Below are 19245 nucleotides of genomic sequence, written 5' to 3' on the forward strand. Positions count from 1 at the left end.
GGATGTTATTTTATCTAAAACGGTAATTATAATAAAAACTATTGTGCATTAGATTACGTATCCATTATAATTAAGGCCATAATCATATACCTACTGCCACTATACATGTACAATATTTTATTGGTAATAATATGAACACGATGTCGAAATTAATCGATTATTTTTCCGCAGTCAACTGTACGAGGTGAATTGGATTCAAGACTGTAGAAATGCAACTAATAGGTGCAGGGTACTATGCATTTATGAGAGTGTCTATATAATATTATGTTTTACACTGTGGTTAAACAATTTCTTTATTCTCTATCGACCAACTCGACATAAACATTTGCAAACGCGAGATATTAAGATTTTACCAGATTAATAACTGCAAATCCACGGGGGGGGATTTATCCTCGTTTACATTATTTTTTTTTCTAAACAGTATTTAAATAATTGGTTAAAACTAATAATATAGAGTGTAGTCATTTATAGAACCTCTTCAGGTTATAATTTTCCATGTGATACAATTACGTATGGCAGACATTTAGTGATGTTCTTAATCAGCCAAAAAAAAACTAAAACTATAAGATTCCTTGATGCTATTGTTATTTTACAATTATCATTTATATCTATTAAAAATGAATCTGTTAATTGCTTAGGGTAGTAAATAAAATTTGTTTTGAGTAAGAAAGAATTTCAGATGGGGTTAAAACTCTAGAACTACACCATATTTCATAATTGTGGCATGAAAAAAATGTTTCTTTGCTGCCTGCTGGTACTTTCAACGGAAAATAGGACTTAAGTAGGACCTACTCGACATTCGAATACTTTCATCAACCACTCGAGATTCGGAGAAATTCTATGAATGAAACGAGTGTGACAATTTCGACTATTGAAGTTATAATAATAATACAACCATCTTGGTACAAATGTAAAGAAATGTAAATACAAGTTTGCTAATGATTTGTTTTTCAGTTATGATGTCGTTATAAAATAAACGAATCATTTTTGTGACATTATTGACTCTACGTAAATAAATTGACATGTAACAATTATTAATAATTGTCGTTTTAAACATAAAATTATACGACGAGCACTGAAAAGCTCCAGTTATAAGATGGTTTTCTAGCTGTAAAGGTGGGGTGTCAATATTTGTTTAAAAAATGTTCAACACTCATAGGGAAATTGTAATTCAAAGGCACCGTCGTAGGTCTAATGCGAAGAGTTCAAAAATTAAATCTTTATTAATACCTAATAGTAATTACTTACGTGAATTTTCGTCGATCACGAGCTTACATGGCATAATGTATTTGGGTGAACCCAGAAGACCTCTATTGGAAAGGTAAATATAAATATCCAATAACCAAATGAATATCGAAAATTTAAGGTTTATTGAAAAAAATTAAAACACACCAACCAACTTCAACTACCGCTATATTATACCTACCATATTTTGTACTACCTGCAATAATATAATATATAGTGTATGTGTCATGTGATGATAATAATTAGCAATAAAAATTATTACTATAAAAGCATAACCACAAAAAATGTCAGTATCTTTTTATAAGAATTTAAAATAAAAAATATGATTATTATTGATCATATATCTAACAAGTAACAGTATGATTTGCACACCTATTATTATACGTTTATCAAATTTAACGTTATAAAATTAATTTTATAATAGATTATAATATTTGTAACTTAATTCAAAACTTTTTAAAGAATTTGTGAGCTAATGAAATTAATCACCACTGAAACCTATTGGGAATACCTAGTTTAAATAGCCGTTTAATATATGAATTGACATTTTGAAAATACTTAGAATATAGGTAATAGTAGAAATATAATAAAACACAATAATATAGAATACGAATTCATTATGTTGAATCACACTGTTCTATAAAATCAAAACTGTAGCTTGTATTTTTATTAATATTAATATATTATTGTAACTTGGTGAATCAACTTAACATCAATTTATTAGTAAAAACTATATTTTGGGTGACGTGAAAATATGATTTAGGTTTATTGCAATCTATAATTTTTGATAAGAACAATTATTTATGAAATAATTATAATATGTTCATAACATTATATAATTTTTTAAATATTAGATTATGACATTATGTTAAGTTAAAACGCTTAAGATTTGATTTTACTGGTAATATTAATAATTCCAATTGTTTCATGTTAATATCGCAAGTCATAACGTTATATTATATAATTATAAAAAATATTGATGTGTATACATTTATAATTTGTTTATCTGTTTTTGTATTTTTAGATGTATTTAATGTAATCATGTGGTTTGCAACAATTATTTTCTTATCACTCTTTTATTTTTAAGTTTATTACAACTCGTAATAATATTATTCAGTATTTTTTTTTTTGTTATAATATACCTTCTTTATTATTTTGCTTTCTGAGCTAACCTTGTAAGTCATGTTGTAACAATAAGTCGAAACCACGGTCAAACTGGGAAAATAATGAAAACGGTTTTTATTGAAATACTGAGTGATAAATGGTAAATACCAACAGTTTTTAAAATACAATAAATCAAGCTCTTGATAAAAAAAAAACAAAATCTTTAAACAAATAAGTTGATATTGAACATTAATATATTGAGCCACCTAATCGTATCGAACTCGAATAAACACGAATAAATGGAGTAAAAAACGAGTCTTTTATTTGTTTTTTATATATGAAAATAATTTCACATTATATTAGGTTTATAATTATTATAAGAGGTAAATATTTTAAAACGTTGTTGGTTCTCTAGGGTTTTCTGGTGCGGAGTGATGTCTTTGGTTATGTCCTTATGCGGTTTACAAATTTATCAATTATACGGCAATTGGTTGAGCAGTAGAACGATATTGACGTTGGATAACAATAAGTATAGCATATGGGACCTACCATTTCCGGCAATTACATTCTGTAGTGATATTCAGCTTCAACATATCGACAATAGGACACTTGGAGACGACATATTTAATAAGTAATAATAATAATTATAGTGATCGCCTTTAACACTGTAAGTGTAACATTTTTTATTCTAGAGAAACCGAAGATGTCATAAATTTATTGTGCAATAAGTTTGAACTTCGTAGAAACGTGACATTAAAAATTATTAATTCAAAAACTTGGGACCACGTGATTCAGGTTAGACAAATTTTAGATTTAATTTATTTTCTATTTTCATTATTTCATTATTATCATCAGTTTTCTATGAAAATATTTTATTTAACAGCATTTTTTTTTTCAAAAATGTTGTCATTTCAATACAGCATTTTGATGTATTTGCTTTTTTTTCTTGGTGATACAAAAACGCTACTCTATTTTAAGTATACTAAATGTGTTTTATTAGTAATAGCCAATAGGTAAATAAGTCAGTTAAAATATTTTTAAAGTGAATTTGTCAACACATTTTTTTTGGCGATTTGTAGAATTTTTCATTTTTTATTGCAAGTATTCGTATACAAGATTTTAACTGATCTCTGTTAATTTAGGAAAAATACATAGGTAATACAATGATTTTACAGAATTTATATTGCACTAATAAATTATTATATATTATATTGGTTTAAAAAATGTATTTATGTACGTATTCTAATTATAGTAGTGCAATAATTATACCATGATTAAAATTGTAAAATCGTATACGGCATAATACAAAAATAAAATATGTTAAGAAATATTTTATGTACAGTAAAACATCAATGCGTGTTCTTAGTTATCAACCATACTATATAATAACCAAGTAAATAGATCAATTATGAATTAACCAACATTTAAAAATAAATTTTCAGTTATTCATAATAACATTTCTATCACATAATATCAAAGATAATAATCACATTTTAAATATATTTATTTACCAATATCAGTGCAGTTATGGGGATTTTAAACGCATTCAATTTCAAATAGGTATATAGCTATATAAATAAAATACAATATAAAGTCCGTTGTTCTTATAAAATAAGAGCAGGATAATACTTATGTGTTTCATTTCAATTTCAAGTACCACAAGACTGGCTGTAAAAATTTGATTCCATTAATATTTTGGATTCAAGACGAAATCTACTCACCTTGTGATTATGTCCAACCAATTATAACGTCATATGGTCTGTGTTATTCACTGAATATGATTCCTCATCAACAATTGTTGCACGATAATTATCTCAAATCGTAAGTATTACAATCGTGTATGTACATCATACATCGTTATAACATAACTATAGCCTATAGTCTATAGGCACACTATTCAGGATAAGAATGCCTGAATTCGGGAATGATTACTGATAACTGAACCAATGGAAGGTTTCTTAAGTGCCTAAGGTTAACCTATATAGATATATGTACCTTTATTATTACTTAGTACATATATTAGCATGTAGTTTATTGCTTCATACTTTCATACTATTACCATAGTTCATACGACTATATTTCATAGAATAAATAAGATTATTGTCAGTGGCTCAATATATATATATATATATATATATATATATATGTAGTTATGCACGAATTTGAGCATTCTTATCCTGAATAGAGCATAATATCAGGGGCGGTCCCAAAAGACTTAACTCTCTTCTAAAAGACATATGATTGTCCATTATTGGGCATGGGCGTCTTCGGGTGGGGGGGGGAGGAATTTTAAATTTATTTTCCAAAGCATTACCTGTAACGCGCCAATTTGGTTAGGTTAGGTTGCCCCTTTTGCCCCTCACTACAAAAATGTCTGGAGACGTCTGTGTTACGCTGGATACTACCATTGATTTTATATTATACTGTATTTATGATAAATGTATATTGTATTTGTGTTGTAACAAAATTGTTAAACCCCCTCCCCCTCCCTCCTGTGCAATGAATCCGTATCTGAACTACCTATATAGTATATATGTATATATACCTAGAATAGATTGATCGCACACAATTAAATTCCAATATTGAATAATATATTATTGTGTACAATTAATGTACTATATAATATTATTGCATGTCCGGTGTATATAGAACGTCTTTTTTGAACTTGACACAAGCCGATATCTTAGCGAAGAAAAACCAAACCACCTGGACCCCTGAAATTGGTTACAGCCGGAACGTGACCCCGTTCGATGTGCCGTGGAGAGTGACCGGTGACACCTCTGACAATGCGGTTCGGTTGATCTTTGATTTGACGAACAAGAATTTAGGAGACCACTGTCCGAAAAAAGAATCTGGACTGACGGTATGGTATATCGATGACTATCGTTTAGTTTATTTGATTTATTATTTACTGTTATTATATAATTCCTACGTATAATACAATTATTAATACCTATAGGTATACTATAATAACGACATATACGAACTTCATAATATATATTAAATATTAGGTGTGCGTAATAGGATTTTGTGTGTGGTACAACACACATCATTATTAAATGGACTGACAGAACTATGAGCAACCAACTTATTTCCCTTCTTATGGCACACTATTACCTATCGTTGATACTAGTGAAAGGTGCAGCGCAGGTTATAAAAAATATGGAGCGTACTCAAGGGAGGGGGGTTTGAACCCCATGACCTCACTATAACTGATGCACTTTTGTGCGTTCTTGCTTATACAATATAATATAATTCACAACAGCAATTTTCTAAAAATAATTTGAATAAGTCCCGGTGACAAAAAACAAAATGTTCAACCCCCCCCCCCTCCCATTGAAAATTCCTGAGTACGCCCCTAACTCGTATTGTCGTACATTATTTAATTATATGATAGAGTATCATATATAATAGTATAAAATATAATAAAGTATAAAATGTCGTTTAGTATTATAGGCCAATAGTCTATAGATATACGTAAACTATATAGGGTTAATCAAACTTTTTAAAATTAAGAGGAATGGAATTAACTAAGAATGCACCTTTCTTTTGAAGAAAAAATTTTTTTTATTTTTAAGTCTCTTACCTTACTCGTATCAGTAATACGATTGACTGTAAAGTTATCTGTTATCTGAAGTGTTTCACTGTAGTAAGTTTCTGAATAATCCATTTTGCATTTGTATCCATGTAGTATGTAGTATGTACTATATAAAAAAGGGTTATAGTTATCCAATGTGTAATATATATGATGGTTATTGTTATATTTGAATTTGTACGTCACACCATGCAAGTACGTTGGTCAGTATAAAACCTAGACTTATTTTAGATATTTTGCATTGATAAATAATTTTATTATTTTTCGTTTAGTCAACATTGAGTATTCATATTTTTATTTTATTAAAAATTCATTATTTTTAAATTGTTCATACCATGTGCACAAGCTTTTTAAACAAAATAAATATTCACCAACTCACTAGAACTAAAATAAATTTGAGGTGTAACGAAAACACCATTCATTTTATACATTTGTGCGCACGACCATGACTATACCTAGCTTAATTATGCATACTTACCTTTAAGTTAAGTCTTCGAAGAGGTTCGAAACAAATATATGCTTGGAAAAGGAATAAAAATTCAAAATGTTCAAAAACATTAAACATTTATTAGAATATATACAATCTGTAATAATGGTTACAATAAGCATATGGGCTGAATTTACAGTTGTTGTGAATGCGTGAGGTGAGTAGCAATCCAGCGGTAACACTCGACTTTTTAAAGGATAATTGGAAAAAATAAGCTAAAGGATGAAAATAGTAACATACAGTGTCCCGCGAGAATTTACCCATTGCGATATCTTCTAAGATAGTAAATATATCATAAATCTGTTTTGTTTTATTAGACTCGCATAGATAAGAGCTACATTATGTATTTTATCTTTTAATTTAAATTAATTGGTTGGTAAAAAAATATGAAAAATAATTTTTTAATTTTTTTTTTAAAATAAAGTTTCTTATTTTATATAGAGTTTATTTTGCTGAAAATTTTGGCGTTTCAACATTTTATCTTCATTAATTTAGTGATTTTTAATAATTCTTTTAGTTGATAAACATAACGGTAAAACTTGTTTTATCCGAGCGGCGAGTCCCCCTCTACAGCTAATGGTATATCCTCACCAGACACCCTGTATAAAATTAGTGAAGTATAAAATATAGTATGGGATTTTTCATGGGAAGTATCTTCTGATAACATTTCGACCACTATTTCAGTAACGTTTTTAACAGGGCTTTATCGCTTTGGCTCCCATATGTAGGTATACCTATATGGACAAATGGATGTCCATTGTCCAAAAATATTAAAATTAATTGCAGTTGTTGGTGCATAGCCCAGCGGATGTTCCAGTCGGAATTCAACCTACAGCCTACGTCACCGGCAGTAGTTTGCTGTCCGTCGCATTGTCACTGAATATAATACATACCTCGCATAAAATCAAAAATTGGACCCCAAAACTTCGAAATTGTTATTTTGAACACGAGAGAAAACTGAAGTTTTTCAAGATCTACACACTTCACAATTGCGAACTCGAGTGTAGAGCCAACAACACGCTTAACGAATGCGGTTGCAATGCTTATTTCCAACCAAGTGCGTATGCACACCACATAGGTATACTCTTTATTAGTAGAAGTTTTCGAACGAGTCATTAGTCAAATTTTCTAATGTTCAAGTTTAAACTTTATACATAACATTAGATTCAAAGCAGAGCGATCAATGTGTTGATTTTATAACAATATGTATTTTATTTTTTATTTGTGTCTGTCGTCATCTTTAAGGACAGTAAAAATGCTTAAATTTTCTTCCACTTCATTTTTTCTAATACAAAAGTTCAGTGGCGTGCTGAAAGGGGTAATCGAGAAGCGGCCGCCTCTAGATTTTTTTAAAATAACATTTAATGTATTTTTAATTAATCTTAGAATATGGACAATATGGTCTTAAAATTGACTAAGAGAGGCAATTCCCCAAAAATTACATTCATTCAATTTTTATAGCTAAGAATTGAAATTAAAATCAAGGATTCTCATAAATAGTCCATACTGTAATAACTAAACGATATGTCAATATATCAATACAATCTAAACAATATATAAACACGGTTATTTTTGCAGACATTTTAAGTTTAAATTTAGACGAAATTACCATTTTAAAACAAAGAACAACGGCTTAGTTATTTTGTTGTAATCAAAATATATTACTGGAGAGTATATGAAACTTTTAGAGTATATCAATACATTTTATATACCATGTTTTGGCAACAAATAATTTAGCCTATTGTCAGTACGTGTTCCTCACTCGACAGAGCAACACGTGTGTTATCTTACCGCGAGTGCGCTTTTATAGCTTCGATAGCAAAACCCCAGTCACATTTCATTGCATCGATATCAGGTAATATGATTATTATATAATTATACACCCAACTATCTTCGGCAATTTCGAAATGAACAGAAACACATCGGGCAAAATGCCCCCCCCCCCCCATCAAACCTCAACAGAGCAAACACCCTACGCTCTCCCAAAAAAACAACCACAAATTCACCTGCTACCAATACCAAAAATTTCACATTACCTTCAACCAAAACACACCAATTAAATACGCGCAACTTAATATCGCAACGGACCGTTATCGAAAAGAACACCGCCGTCAGCCCTCCTCTTCCCCCAGTCATCACTACCTCGACCGCAACTAACGCCGATAACGTTAATTACACCAGTCAGATTACCAGCAACAATATAAATAATACAGATAATCACAATAACTTCGCTAGCATCACAGCAAAGGAGACCACTCCTAACAGAGAACAAGCGATAGTATTCAATTCAATCGACGGAGTTCCACAAAAAGATTATATTTTAGCCATTGGACATATTGTTCAACCTAGAAATATACTATTCGTCTCCAGAATTTCCAACAATAGATTTTGCATATTTCTATCCAGTAAAGAAATTCTCGAATCCCTTCTGTCTAAAACACAAATAATAATTATAAACGGTCAAGAAATACAAATACGACGACTACTAAACCCAGCTAAGCGTATAGTAATTTCTAACGTATGCCCGTCCATACCCAATCACGTAATACTCCACTCCCTAAACAATCTGGGTATATCACCTACATCACAAATAAACTTCCTTAAAGCTGGAATTCACCTAGATGGCTACGAACACATTCTAAGTTTCCGTAGACAAATATATATCAAGCACGAAGACACTATAAAACTCCCTGGGTCGCTGATCTTAAACCATAATCAGTCTCAGTTCAGAATTTTTTTCACGGATGACACGATTACTTGTTACACATGTAAGACAACGGGTCACACAGCTCAGACCTGCAAAAAGAATGTCTCTACTATCTCCGAAACGGCTCCTCCTACCACATTTTCCAAAAATACTGTTATAGACACTCCAACAAGCGATCTGACACCACCCTTCATCGATCCTGACCAAGCAGAAAGCCAAACTTCCCAACACGATGTTCAACACACCAATCTGAACACCAATGAAGAACATATACCCCCAATACCACCCGCCCAAATCAATATGGAAAACAAGGAATCAGATACTCACGAACAACACATCATATCGTCTTCCCAAGCTCCGCCTAATACCGAAAAAATACCTCTAACTATGCAGACCAATACTCAAAACAAAAGACCCATATCTGACACCTCATCCCTAATGTCCCCCCCTTCAACCCCCCTTTTAAAAGTAGCCCAGCAACCAGTTCAAAAACAAAAGAAACAAAAAATAAGATCTCAGTCTAATTCTTCATCAATCACTGACGACGACACCCCCGATGACCCCCTCATTCCGGCCCAGAAATTATTCCATGACGAAAATCCCCTGCCAATAACATACACCCAATTCAAGTACCTGGTTGAATGCTCTTCAAATAAGTCCATGAATATACGCTCCCTATGCGAAGAAGCTAACATCGAATTACGTACACTAATGGCAATAATCGAAGAAACCTACGTCATGATAAAAAACTCCAGAATGAAAACTAAACTAACTAAATTTCGCAATTTATTATTCCAATTAATGCCCGAAGAACCAACAGACCCCACACAAAATCAATCATAAATAACAAACAATATAACATATACAATGAGCATAAATGTAATACAGTGGAATATTAACGGCCTTGTCAAAAAACTTAATGATATTAAACTAATAAATCAACAACACGACCCAATCATCATATGTTTACAAGAAACCAACCTCAACAATACCTTCACCCCGCCCATCAAAAACTTCAACATCTTCTCAACCAACAGAACAGCCTGCAACCGAGCTAGCGGAGGAGTAGCGATACTGGTCAGATCTGACTATCCAAGTTCCCAAATCCAGATCCAATCTCCTCTGGAAGTGGTGGCAGCATCCATCCAGCTCGAGTCTAGCATCACCATCTGCAATATTTATATACCGAACCAAAAACTATTTAAATCCACTGATATTGTGAACATAATACAACAACTTCCACCCCCCTTTCTCCTCCTGGGAGATTTCAACAGTCACGGCCTAAGCTGGGGATCGGACAAAACCGACGACCGGGGAAAACAAATCGAAAAAGTCCTCGAGACTGATAACATAATACTACTTAATAGCGGCGAACCCACACGACTCAATCCCTCGAACGGAAAATTCTCAGCGATTGACCTATCATTATGCAGCTCAAACCTTGCCCAACGCACTTCATGGTCAACTCTTCCCGAAATATACGACAGTGATCACATCCCAATCAAGATCGAGCTTCTTTCTAGCAAAGCAACTTCGCCTACATCTCCCAACAAATGGAAACTCAAAAATCCCAACTGGAATCTTTTCTCCCAACTAGTCGAAGCCTACGTAAACACAAACCCCCCTCCTCCAGATGGTCCGACCGAAAATGACGTTGCCCACATAACCAATTCTATAACTAATGCAGCAAACATATCAATTGGAAAAACAAATGGCACTCTAAACAATCCTAAAGTTCCTTGGTGGAACCCCCAAATCAAGCTATCTATTAAGGAAAAGAATATCGCATTAAAACGGTTCCAAAAAACGGGAAAAATCGAGGACCACATACGCCTAAAAGAACTCCGTGCAAAAACAAAATTCCTCGTAAAACGCAGTAAAGCATCCTCTTGGAAGAACTTCACTTCTACCATAGGCTCCAAAAGCGACCCCAGCTCTGTATGGAGCAAAATCAGATCTTTACGTGGCAACAGCAAAGAAAAACAGACTCTCATATTAAATGACAACATTCTCCTCACCGATCCAATCGAGGTTGCTAATCTTCTCGGTAACCATTTCTATTCGAACAGTTCTGATAACAACTATAATGAATCATTTCTTAATAATAACCTGACCAGTAGACAGCATTTGCTCCAACCCAACTACAGCCCATTAAATCAGGATCAACACCATCTAAACATCCCCATTAGCGCTAAGGAGCTAAACTGGGCCCTTTCCAAATGCTCTAGCCTCTCTCCCGGACCTGATGAAATCCCATACAGCTTCTTACACAACCTACCCGCATCAGCAATACAGTTCCTCCTCCACCTGTACAATAAAATATGGAATACCGGACAAATCCCAAAATCTTGGAAACACGCCATCGTCATCCCGATTTTAAAACCAGGGAAGGACAAATTTAGCACAGAGGGATATAGACCAATATCTCTCCTCAATACAATGTGTAAAATACTTGAAAAGATCATCGATTCGCGACTGAGATGGTTTCTCGAAAAAACTCACTATCTTTCCCCTCAACAAAATGGCTTCCGCAAGCACAGGAGCACATACAACAGTCTACATGAAATCCAAAAAGACATAACTAAGTCCCTAGAAACCAATCAAGCCTTGGGACTTGTTGCCCTCGACATAGCGAAAGCATACGACACCACATGGCGCCCCCGGATAATCGAACAACTACAAAAAATCCTATGTAACGGTAACCTACTGATCTTTGTCAAACATTTCCTAGAAGACAGATCTTTCCAAGTCAAAATTAACGGTCATCTCTCTTCAATCTTCAATCAAGAAAATGGAGTACCACAAGGATCCACTCTCTCAGTCACCTTATTCCTTGTAGCCATCAACGACATCTGCGAAAGAATCAAATTCCCAGTAAAATCTTCTCTCTTTGCAGACGACCTAAACATTTGGTGTTCAGCAAAAAACTCATCCTGCATACAACCATATCTACAAGACACAATATTATCACTTGCTGCATGGTCCGAGACATCAGGATACCGTTTCTCCCCATTTAAATCTCAGTGCATCACATTCACCCGAGCTAAAAAATATCCTTCATTAGACATTAGAATGAATGACATCCCAATACGAACCTCAAAATCAATTAAAATACTAGGAATCACATTCGACCGCAAAAATACCTGGAACCCACACCTTAAAGATCTCCGAAAAGCAACCATGCTAAGAATGAATATCCTCAAAACTCTAGCTCACACTTCTTGGGGAGCAAACTCCACAACCCTTAAACAAATATACACATCGCTCATTCTTTCCAAGCTAGAATACGGATCCTTCCTCTTTTTCAATTCTAAACCATCCAGCTTAAAAATGATTGACACCGTACACAACCTGGGACTGAGATTAGCCTCCGGAGCATTCCGATCGAGTCCAATTCCCAGTTTGCTCAACATCTCTTATACTCCACCCCTAAGTCTCATAAGAAAAAAAAACATCATGCTTCTATCTGCAAGACGAGCCCAGAACAACCTAGACATCCACCACGGCATCAGAACTGAACTACGAGACTCCAATTTCAAATTCTCTGACTTAATTAAACATGAATGTCCGACTACTCCCCCTTGGACTATGGACATTGACATCAACCTCAAGTTATCTTTCCTCCCGAAAAGCGAAACTACACCTAACATTTATAAAAGTGAACTACAAGCTATTCTCGAAGGATACCAAGACCACATATTCTTCTTTACGGATGGATCCAAAACAGACGCCGGCGTAGGCGCTGCAGTTACATTCGGTGAAACCAGACGAATGCTCAAGCTCCCTGACTATTGTTCAATCTATACGGCCGAAGCCTTGGCTATCTCCCATACATTAGATATTATAAAACAGGACTCAATAAACAAATCCATTATACTAAGCGACTCCCTTAGTACACTTACAAGCATCCAAAATTACTTCCAACCTAATAGCATTTCACAAAAAATCCAGAACCAGATATCATTTCTCCAAAACAACGCACAGACTATCTCCATGATATGGATACCTAGTCATATCGGCATACCTGGAAATGAGATAGCAGACGCATATGCCAAACAGTCCATCTCATCTCCTCACTCTCTAATCATCGGCTCACATACTCTGCAAGACTCAAAAAACTTTATTACTGATCACATTCTAAAAAATTGGCAACACTCCTGGTCAACCCAACGTACTAAACTAAACGAAATCAAACCCAGCATTTTCCCATGGCCAACCACTCCACTTACCAGGCGTCAAGAAGTAATTCTTAATAGACTTAGAATCGGTCACACATGGTTAACCCACAAACACTTAATGTCTAAAACGGATCCCGAACCTTGTTTCTCATGCGGCGAAACACCTACAGTCAAACACATCATATGCTTCTGCCGTGAACACAACAATGTTAGAGTCAACCTCAAACTAGCTGACAATCTCTACGAAGCTCTTGGTCCTGACCCCGACAACACTCAGAAGATATTTACCTTTTTAAAATTAACTAAATTATATAACTTAATCTAAACACACCTTCACACCCCAAGCTTGAATTGTATAAATATCCCTCCTTTATCACCATATGTTAAATTTAACTTCAGCCAATAATCTTTGTTGTTGCGGCTTAATTTTAAATAAAAAAAAAAAAAAAAAAAAAAAAAAAATTTAGCCTATTGTAGTACCTACTAATGCCTTACAGCAAAATAAATTACATTAATCACAATAATATCATTAAATATTCAAATACTTATAGTAATATTGTAGGCCGACAGCTCGTTTTTGCATATAATCGATTTTCGTATATAATGATTTGATATTATTGAATTAAAATTTAAAACATTTATTACCTACAGTGAATCTCTATAGACACCTAATATATACAGTAGAGCAGTAGGTACTCACTAACCAGCTTTTCTTTTTCTTTTTTCATAGTAATGGCCAAATGGGCGATAATTAAGCAATAACAATTTACTAATCTCTAAAAAAAAAACAATCGATTTATTTGAAAATGATTATATTATATTATATTGTAATATTTGTGAGTTTTGATATTATAACGTTTAAGTTACAGGAGATCTTGGAGTTCCGGTTTGTGGTACTGAAAGTTTAGAATGTATTAGAGTGTCCTCGACTATCGGTGAATTTTGGATTTTATTTTATTATACCTTCTATAATAATATTTTATTATAGGTACCTACATTATTATAATACGCGAGTTTCAGGTTATTCGATTTTCAATAAAACACAAAACATGTCACATAACATTAAAAATTGTAATTGTTTGCCATCGTGTACGAATATTCAGTATAATTATGAAACAGTGGATTTTTTTAGAAACTGGACAACGAATTTAACAAAACCAAAACTGTAATAAATAATTTACTAAGTTATTATTGAAAATTTAATGAAAATTAATTATTTTTGTAATGTTGTTGTTCTGATTTTACGTAGAGTTCTTACTGAAAAATCAGCCGTAGTAATGGTTTTCTTCAAAAAAAAATCCGTATTTGATATACAAAAAACTCCATTGATGCCGTTTAATGAACTATTAGGTAAGTGAAATTATTTATGAACATAATACTTTTGTTTTCTATTACTTTACTTATTGCTTGTTAAAAAAATGTTTCAGGTAACATAGGCGGCTTATTTGGATTATTTCTTGGTTGCAGCATAATCAGTTTCTTTGAAATCTTATATTTTTTTGTGATACGATTATATTTTGACCATAGGAATCGTAGAAAGGCTAAATCAAAAGTCATGCCAAGTTTTATCATTGAATCGTAAAAAAGATCCTAAAATAGTAATATTAATTATATACAATTATATACTACAACATAAAAATTCAAAATATGTTAGGTTTCCTAAGAAAAACAGACCTATACGATATAATTTAAAATGTCTGTCAACTATAACCATAATATTGATGTTAGTGGAAATCACACATAATTAACACCATATTAATTGTATAATTTTAGTTCTAGAAATCACTCATTATGTACCTATTAAACGAAAAACTAATAACCTTTGCATTTGCTGTTGATGTTTTTAAGTTCAATAAAAAAAAAAATTCATAACACCAACATCTTATGCAATATAATATATACTTTCATTTTTGTAGACGTTAGAAACTCATTACAAAAAATACTTAAAAACTATTAGCAAACTATTATAATTTGAGAAAATATTTTATTTTCTAATTTGAAATTGAATTAAATAAATTACATCTTACTATTTTTTATTTGTTTTATTTGTAAGTTTTCAATGAAAACATACTTTTTTAAATTTTATATCCTAAAACATAATATCAAACTATAATATTTATGATGACCTTATAAAATTTTAATTTTGGAAAATTCTATCTTAGTGCACCATTCCATGAAAATGTTGAGGTATAGTATGGTAAGGTATCATTAAAATGTCAAGTCTTTAGCTATTATAGAATATTATAGTTTAGACTCTACGTTGATCAGTCTGTCAGTCAGAACAAGTCCGATTATATTATATACAAATAGATACGAAGTAGTATATATAGTTATATAGGCATTTACCTAATAGTTATAGTAGGTATAGCTAATAGTTACAGGTACATCCAAGTCGGATACTGTATGAGTGTGTATTTTTAGCTTGATGATTTTTTTTTTTTTTGTTCTGAGCGGAGCGAGGAATGTATTGATTTTACATTGGTGTGTTTTTTTGTGTCCGTCATCGCGTTTTTGAGCAGTAAAAGTGCTTCGATTTTCGACTTCAGTACCTCGTTCGATCAGAAAGTGAATCTTTTTGGTACTTTGGGGGGTCAAAAGTAAAAAATTCTTAATACTTTTCTAAATAATCAAGAAAACAAACTAAAATTTAAGGGAAAAACGGGAAGTTTCACGCACAATCAGTTTTTAACAAAATCGATTTTCGTATTTGATGTAACTTTAAAACAAATAACCATATAGATACATGAAGTTTTCACCAAATGTTTGTATAAGTATATTCTATCCACCATACAATTTTCAAAAAATTTCAACTTAAGTTGAACTATTTATAGGCATATGCAATTTTCGATCATTATTAGTTTTTTTAAATTAATATTAATCAAAATTTATTTGTTGGGACTGTACGCTATAAACACAGTAGATACGTAATGTTGAGTACCTATATTTATTTGACATTTGTAAGTTGTAGCACAATAAAACTGTAACATTAAACGAAAATAATATGATTTTTGTTGTGATGAACTACGAATTAATTGAACACAAAATATAAAATTGATCAGGAGCTTGTAAGCTTGTTGTCAACACGTGGATACGTCATATTACTATTTACTATATTAGACCAACGAAATATAGGTGTGTATACACTCGCAAATAGTTGCACATAGTATCAACTACAGTTAACTTTAGAAGTATTGTTTAAGATCTCAACTGAATTAAAAATATTATTTTAAATGCTTGTTGACGCTTCTCAACGTGCGGTTATAGGTACTCCAGATGATGACGCCTCTGTCTCATGTAATCTTATAGACTTACAATACTGTATTCACGTAACTATGTATATATTATAAATGTTACGATCCAGGTGGACAAATTAACCATTGTGTATTACAATGTCTAAAATATTTTGGATAAGTAAATAATACATATTTAATTTTAATTCCTTAATAGACTAATTATTTCAATGCAATGCTGACTAGTGTGAACAGTGTGAATATTAGAGTTATTTAGAATGCTATATACATATTTTATAATTATTAAAGAAGAAAATTAAGATAATTACAACTCTGAGAATATTGTAATATTGTCTTAAACTCTAGAAAACTTTCTATCCCCGAAAAAAGAAATGAATCTGTACATAATTTATAATTACAAGTAAATGAAATGAAATCTATCATCGAAAAAAATTTTTGTGAAGGAAACATTTAAGACGTATATAGAGCTCGAAACGACTTACGATCAATTCTAGCAGTAATTACCTATGTTAGGTATAATAAGCAATAACATTTTCATTATTATTTATTACTTAATATGTTTATTTATAGTTTAAATTTTTTTCACGGTGGAAGACAGAAATTATAAATTACTAATTACTAATTAAGCACAATCAAAGATAAACTGCAATATTATTACAAAATAGAGATAAGTTAAAATCAATTTACCATTTGCAAGGAGAAGGTTATAAATGATGTTAATGAAGTACCAGATATTAAGTTGTCACTAAGAGAAGTAGCTAAACTGTTTTCTGGAGGCCAAGGCTACTATGCCGCTGCACTTGTGGTCAAAAATGTGAAACAAATAGATGCAAATTTAAAGTTCTGGAATTCTATGCAACTCTAATAAATGCTGTAATAGTAATAGGTACTTTTGTCTTATAATTTTTTCAAAGTAAATAGTTTCAATATACAATAATCAATAAATATAAATAAAACATTCTCCTTTTTATTAAAAATAAAATTATCTATACGGTAAAACCTCTCTATAACAGACCCTCTATATTATATTAAACGGAATCCTCATCCGTATAACGGAAAATGTCAATAGTTTCAGGGTAAATATTATATGCAATTCTATCTCTCTGCTATGACGGAAAACTCTCTATAACGAAAAAATGTTTGTTCCCATGCGATTCCGTTATAGAGAGGTTTCACTGTATATTACATCAATAATAAATGTATTTTATTCACTTGGCACTTTCAATACTTGTCATTGTATACAATCTCTGGCTTATATGTTATTTACAATGACCATTTATTCACTTGGACCGTAACACAATATACAAACGATATAATCGTGAATTCATACCACTTACAACTTTACAAGTTACAAAGCATCGGTCCAAAACCCAGCCAAAAACAGCGACCCGCTGTCTTTAGGACAATTATAGACCACTGGGCCAGTCTTGAAATTCGACGTGTTCACTATATAGGTATTCACAATTTATTTAATTAAAAAAAATTTCAATTGTTATGTCTAGTGTAGGTTATACTAGAAACATAGTGAATAAACGTACATGCAGTACCTATAGTCAGTGTTGTCGTGTTGAATCCAGACAATTTTTCTGGGGAGGGGCTCACTTTTTTTTTCATTGGTGAATGGTGATACGTCATTTTAGTATTATGAATTATATCTATCAATAGGTAGTTATTCTTATTACAATTTATAATTTAGACATTTCAGATTTATACAAAACTACAAATTTATTTTTAATTTTTAAATCAATCTAATGCCGGGTTTACACGTTACACCAAGCCGACAAAACAACAACTTTCTGTCTCGCGACAAATCTGCGACACATCGGCGACGAATTGGAAACATTTCAGCGACAAAATCGATTCTGACGACTCTATGTTCGTGTTTCTAGAGACATTTTTGTGTCCGCTCAAAAGCGTTAAACATCAAAGGGTTTTTGTTTTGTTTCTGTTTTCAGCAACATAAGTCTATTTGGTGTAAACTAGTGTTGCAACATCTGACAAATTGTTTACCATCGTTATTCTCCCTCTACACTTCGCGAGTTCATTATCACGCGACTATCATTATCAATATTCATTATCAGTGAACAATCAAGTGCATTATCAGTTATCACGCATAATTATTATCATAATTTATAAATACTAATTCTAAATCACAGATATATAAAAATACTAGATAGCCGTCTGCTATAATCCCTACGTATAAAATAATGTCTCCAAAAAAATGGCCGCCAATCGTTATCTAAGAGGTGACTGTTTACAAATTTTACTGATATGATAAGTGATAAGATACTATTTTGGAGGGCTTTAATATTTTAAATTTTATTAGTACGCAAGACTTGAGAATTTTTCCGAATTATATTTGTCTGGAACTATTTGTTATCGGAACATATTGTTGGTTGGAAATGTATTTGTTTCGAACTAAAATTTGGAATCATTTACTATTTGTATAAACAATTATTTTAATATAAAATAATATTTTATTGCATTTGCATTTGCATGTGATTGCATATAATAATATGGTAATCACTAGCTATTTATAACTATTAAGCATCTTAAAAGATTATCAAACATGATGAAATATGAAATATTTCTTTTAAGTTTAACTAATAATTTACAAATACTAAATATACCAAACCTTGACTTGAAAATAACTTCCCTTGTTAATAAAAAATTTGCAT

General features: G+C 31.8%; 1 protein-coding gene across 2 annotated transcripts; it reads left to right on the plus strand.

Annotated features, from left to right (window-relative positions):
• The first annotated feature begins 1109 nt into the window (after positions 1–1109).
• LOC107174102 (pickpocket protein 28-like) lies at positions 1110–15286 on the plus strand. Of its 2 annotated transcripts, none has more exons than XM_015524923.2 (10): positions 1110–1321; positions 2765–2980; positions 3042–3144; positions 4004–4170; positions 4999–5212; positions 7218–7488; positions 14186–14251; positions 14337–14481; positions 14566–14666; positions 14744–15286. In XM_015524923.2, exons 1-10 carry the CDS (start codon positions 1143–1145, stop codon positions 14896–14898), a joined length of 1617 nt encoding a protein of 538 aa, XP_015380409.2. In that variant the 5' UTR covers positions 1110–1142; the 3' UTR covers positions 14899–15286. The 2 variants fall into 2 exon arrangements, with proteins under 2 accessions (XP_015380409.2, XP_089080805.1); XM_089224679.1 differs by lacking the exon at positions 1110–1321 and adding an exon at positions 2403–2509 and having other exon boundaries at positions 7218–7509.
• The last annotated feature ends 3959 nt before the right edge of the window (positions 15287–19245 follow it).

This window comes from Diuraphis noxia, unplaced genomic scaffold, assembly GCF_037042655.1.
Source record: "Diuraphis noxia isolate RWA-SAM2 unplaced genomic scaffold, SU_Dnox_SAM2 contig0003, whole genome shotgun sequence".
NCBI lineage: Eukaryota > Metazoa > Arthropoda > Insecta > Hemiptera > Aphididae > Diuraphis > Diuraphis noxia.

Excerpts from the sequence above, each read along its gene's own strand:
- LOC107174102 (XM_015524923.2), top strand. The coding sequence starts at position 1,143 with ATGTTCAACACTCATAGGGAAATTGTAATTCAAAGGCACCGTCGTAGG. Across the intron at positions 4,171-4,998 it reads CACGATAATTATCTCAAATC|AACGTCTTTTTTGAACTTGA; the intron begins GTAAGTATTACA and ends CGGTGTATATAG. Across the intron at positions 14,252-14,336 it reads TAGAGTGTCCTCGACTATCG|GTTATTCGATTTTCAATAAA; the intron begins GTGAATTTTGGA and ends CGCGAGTTTCAG.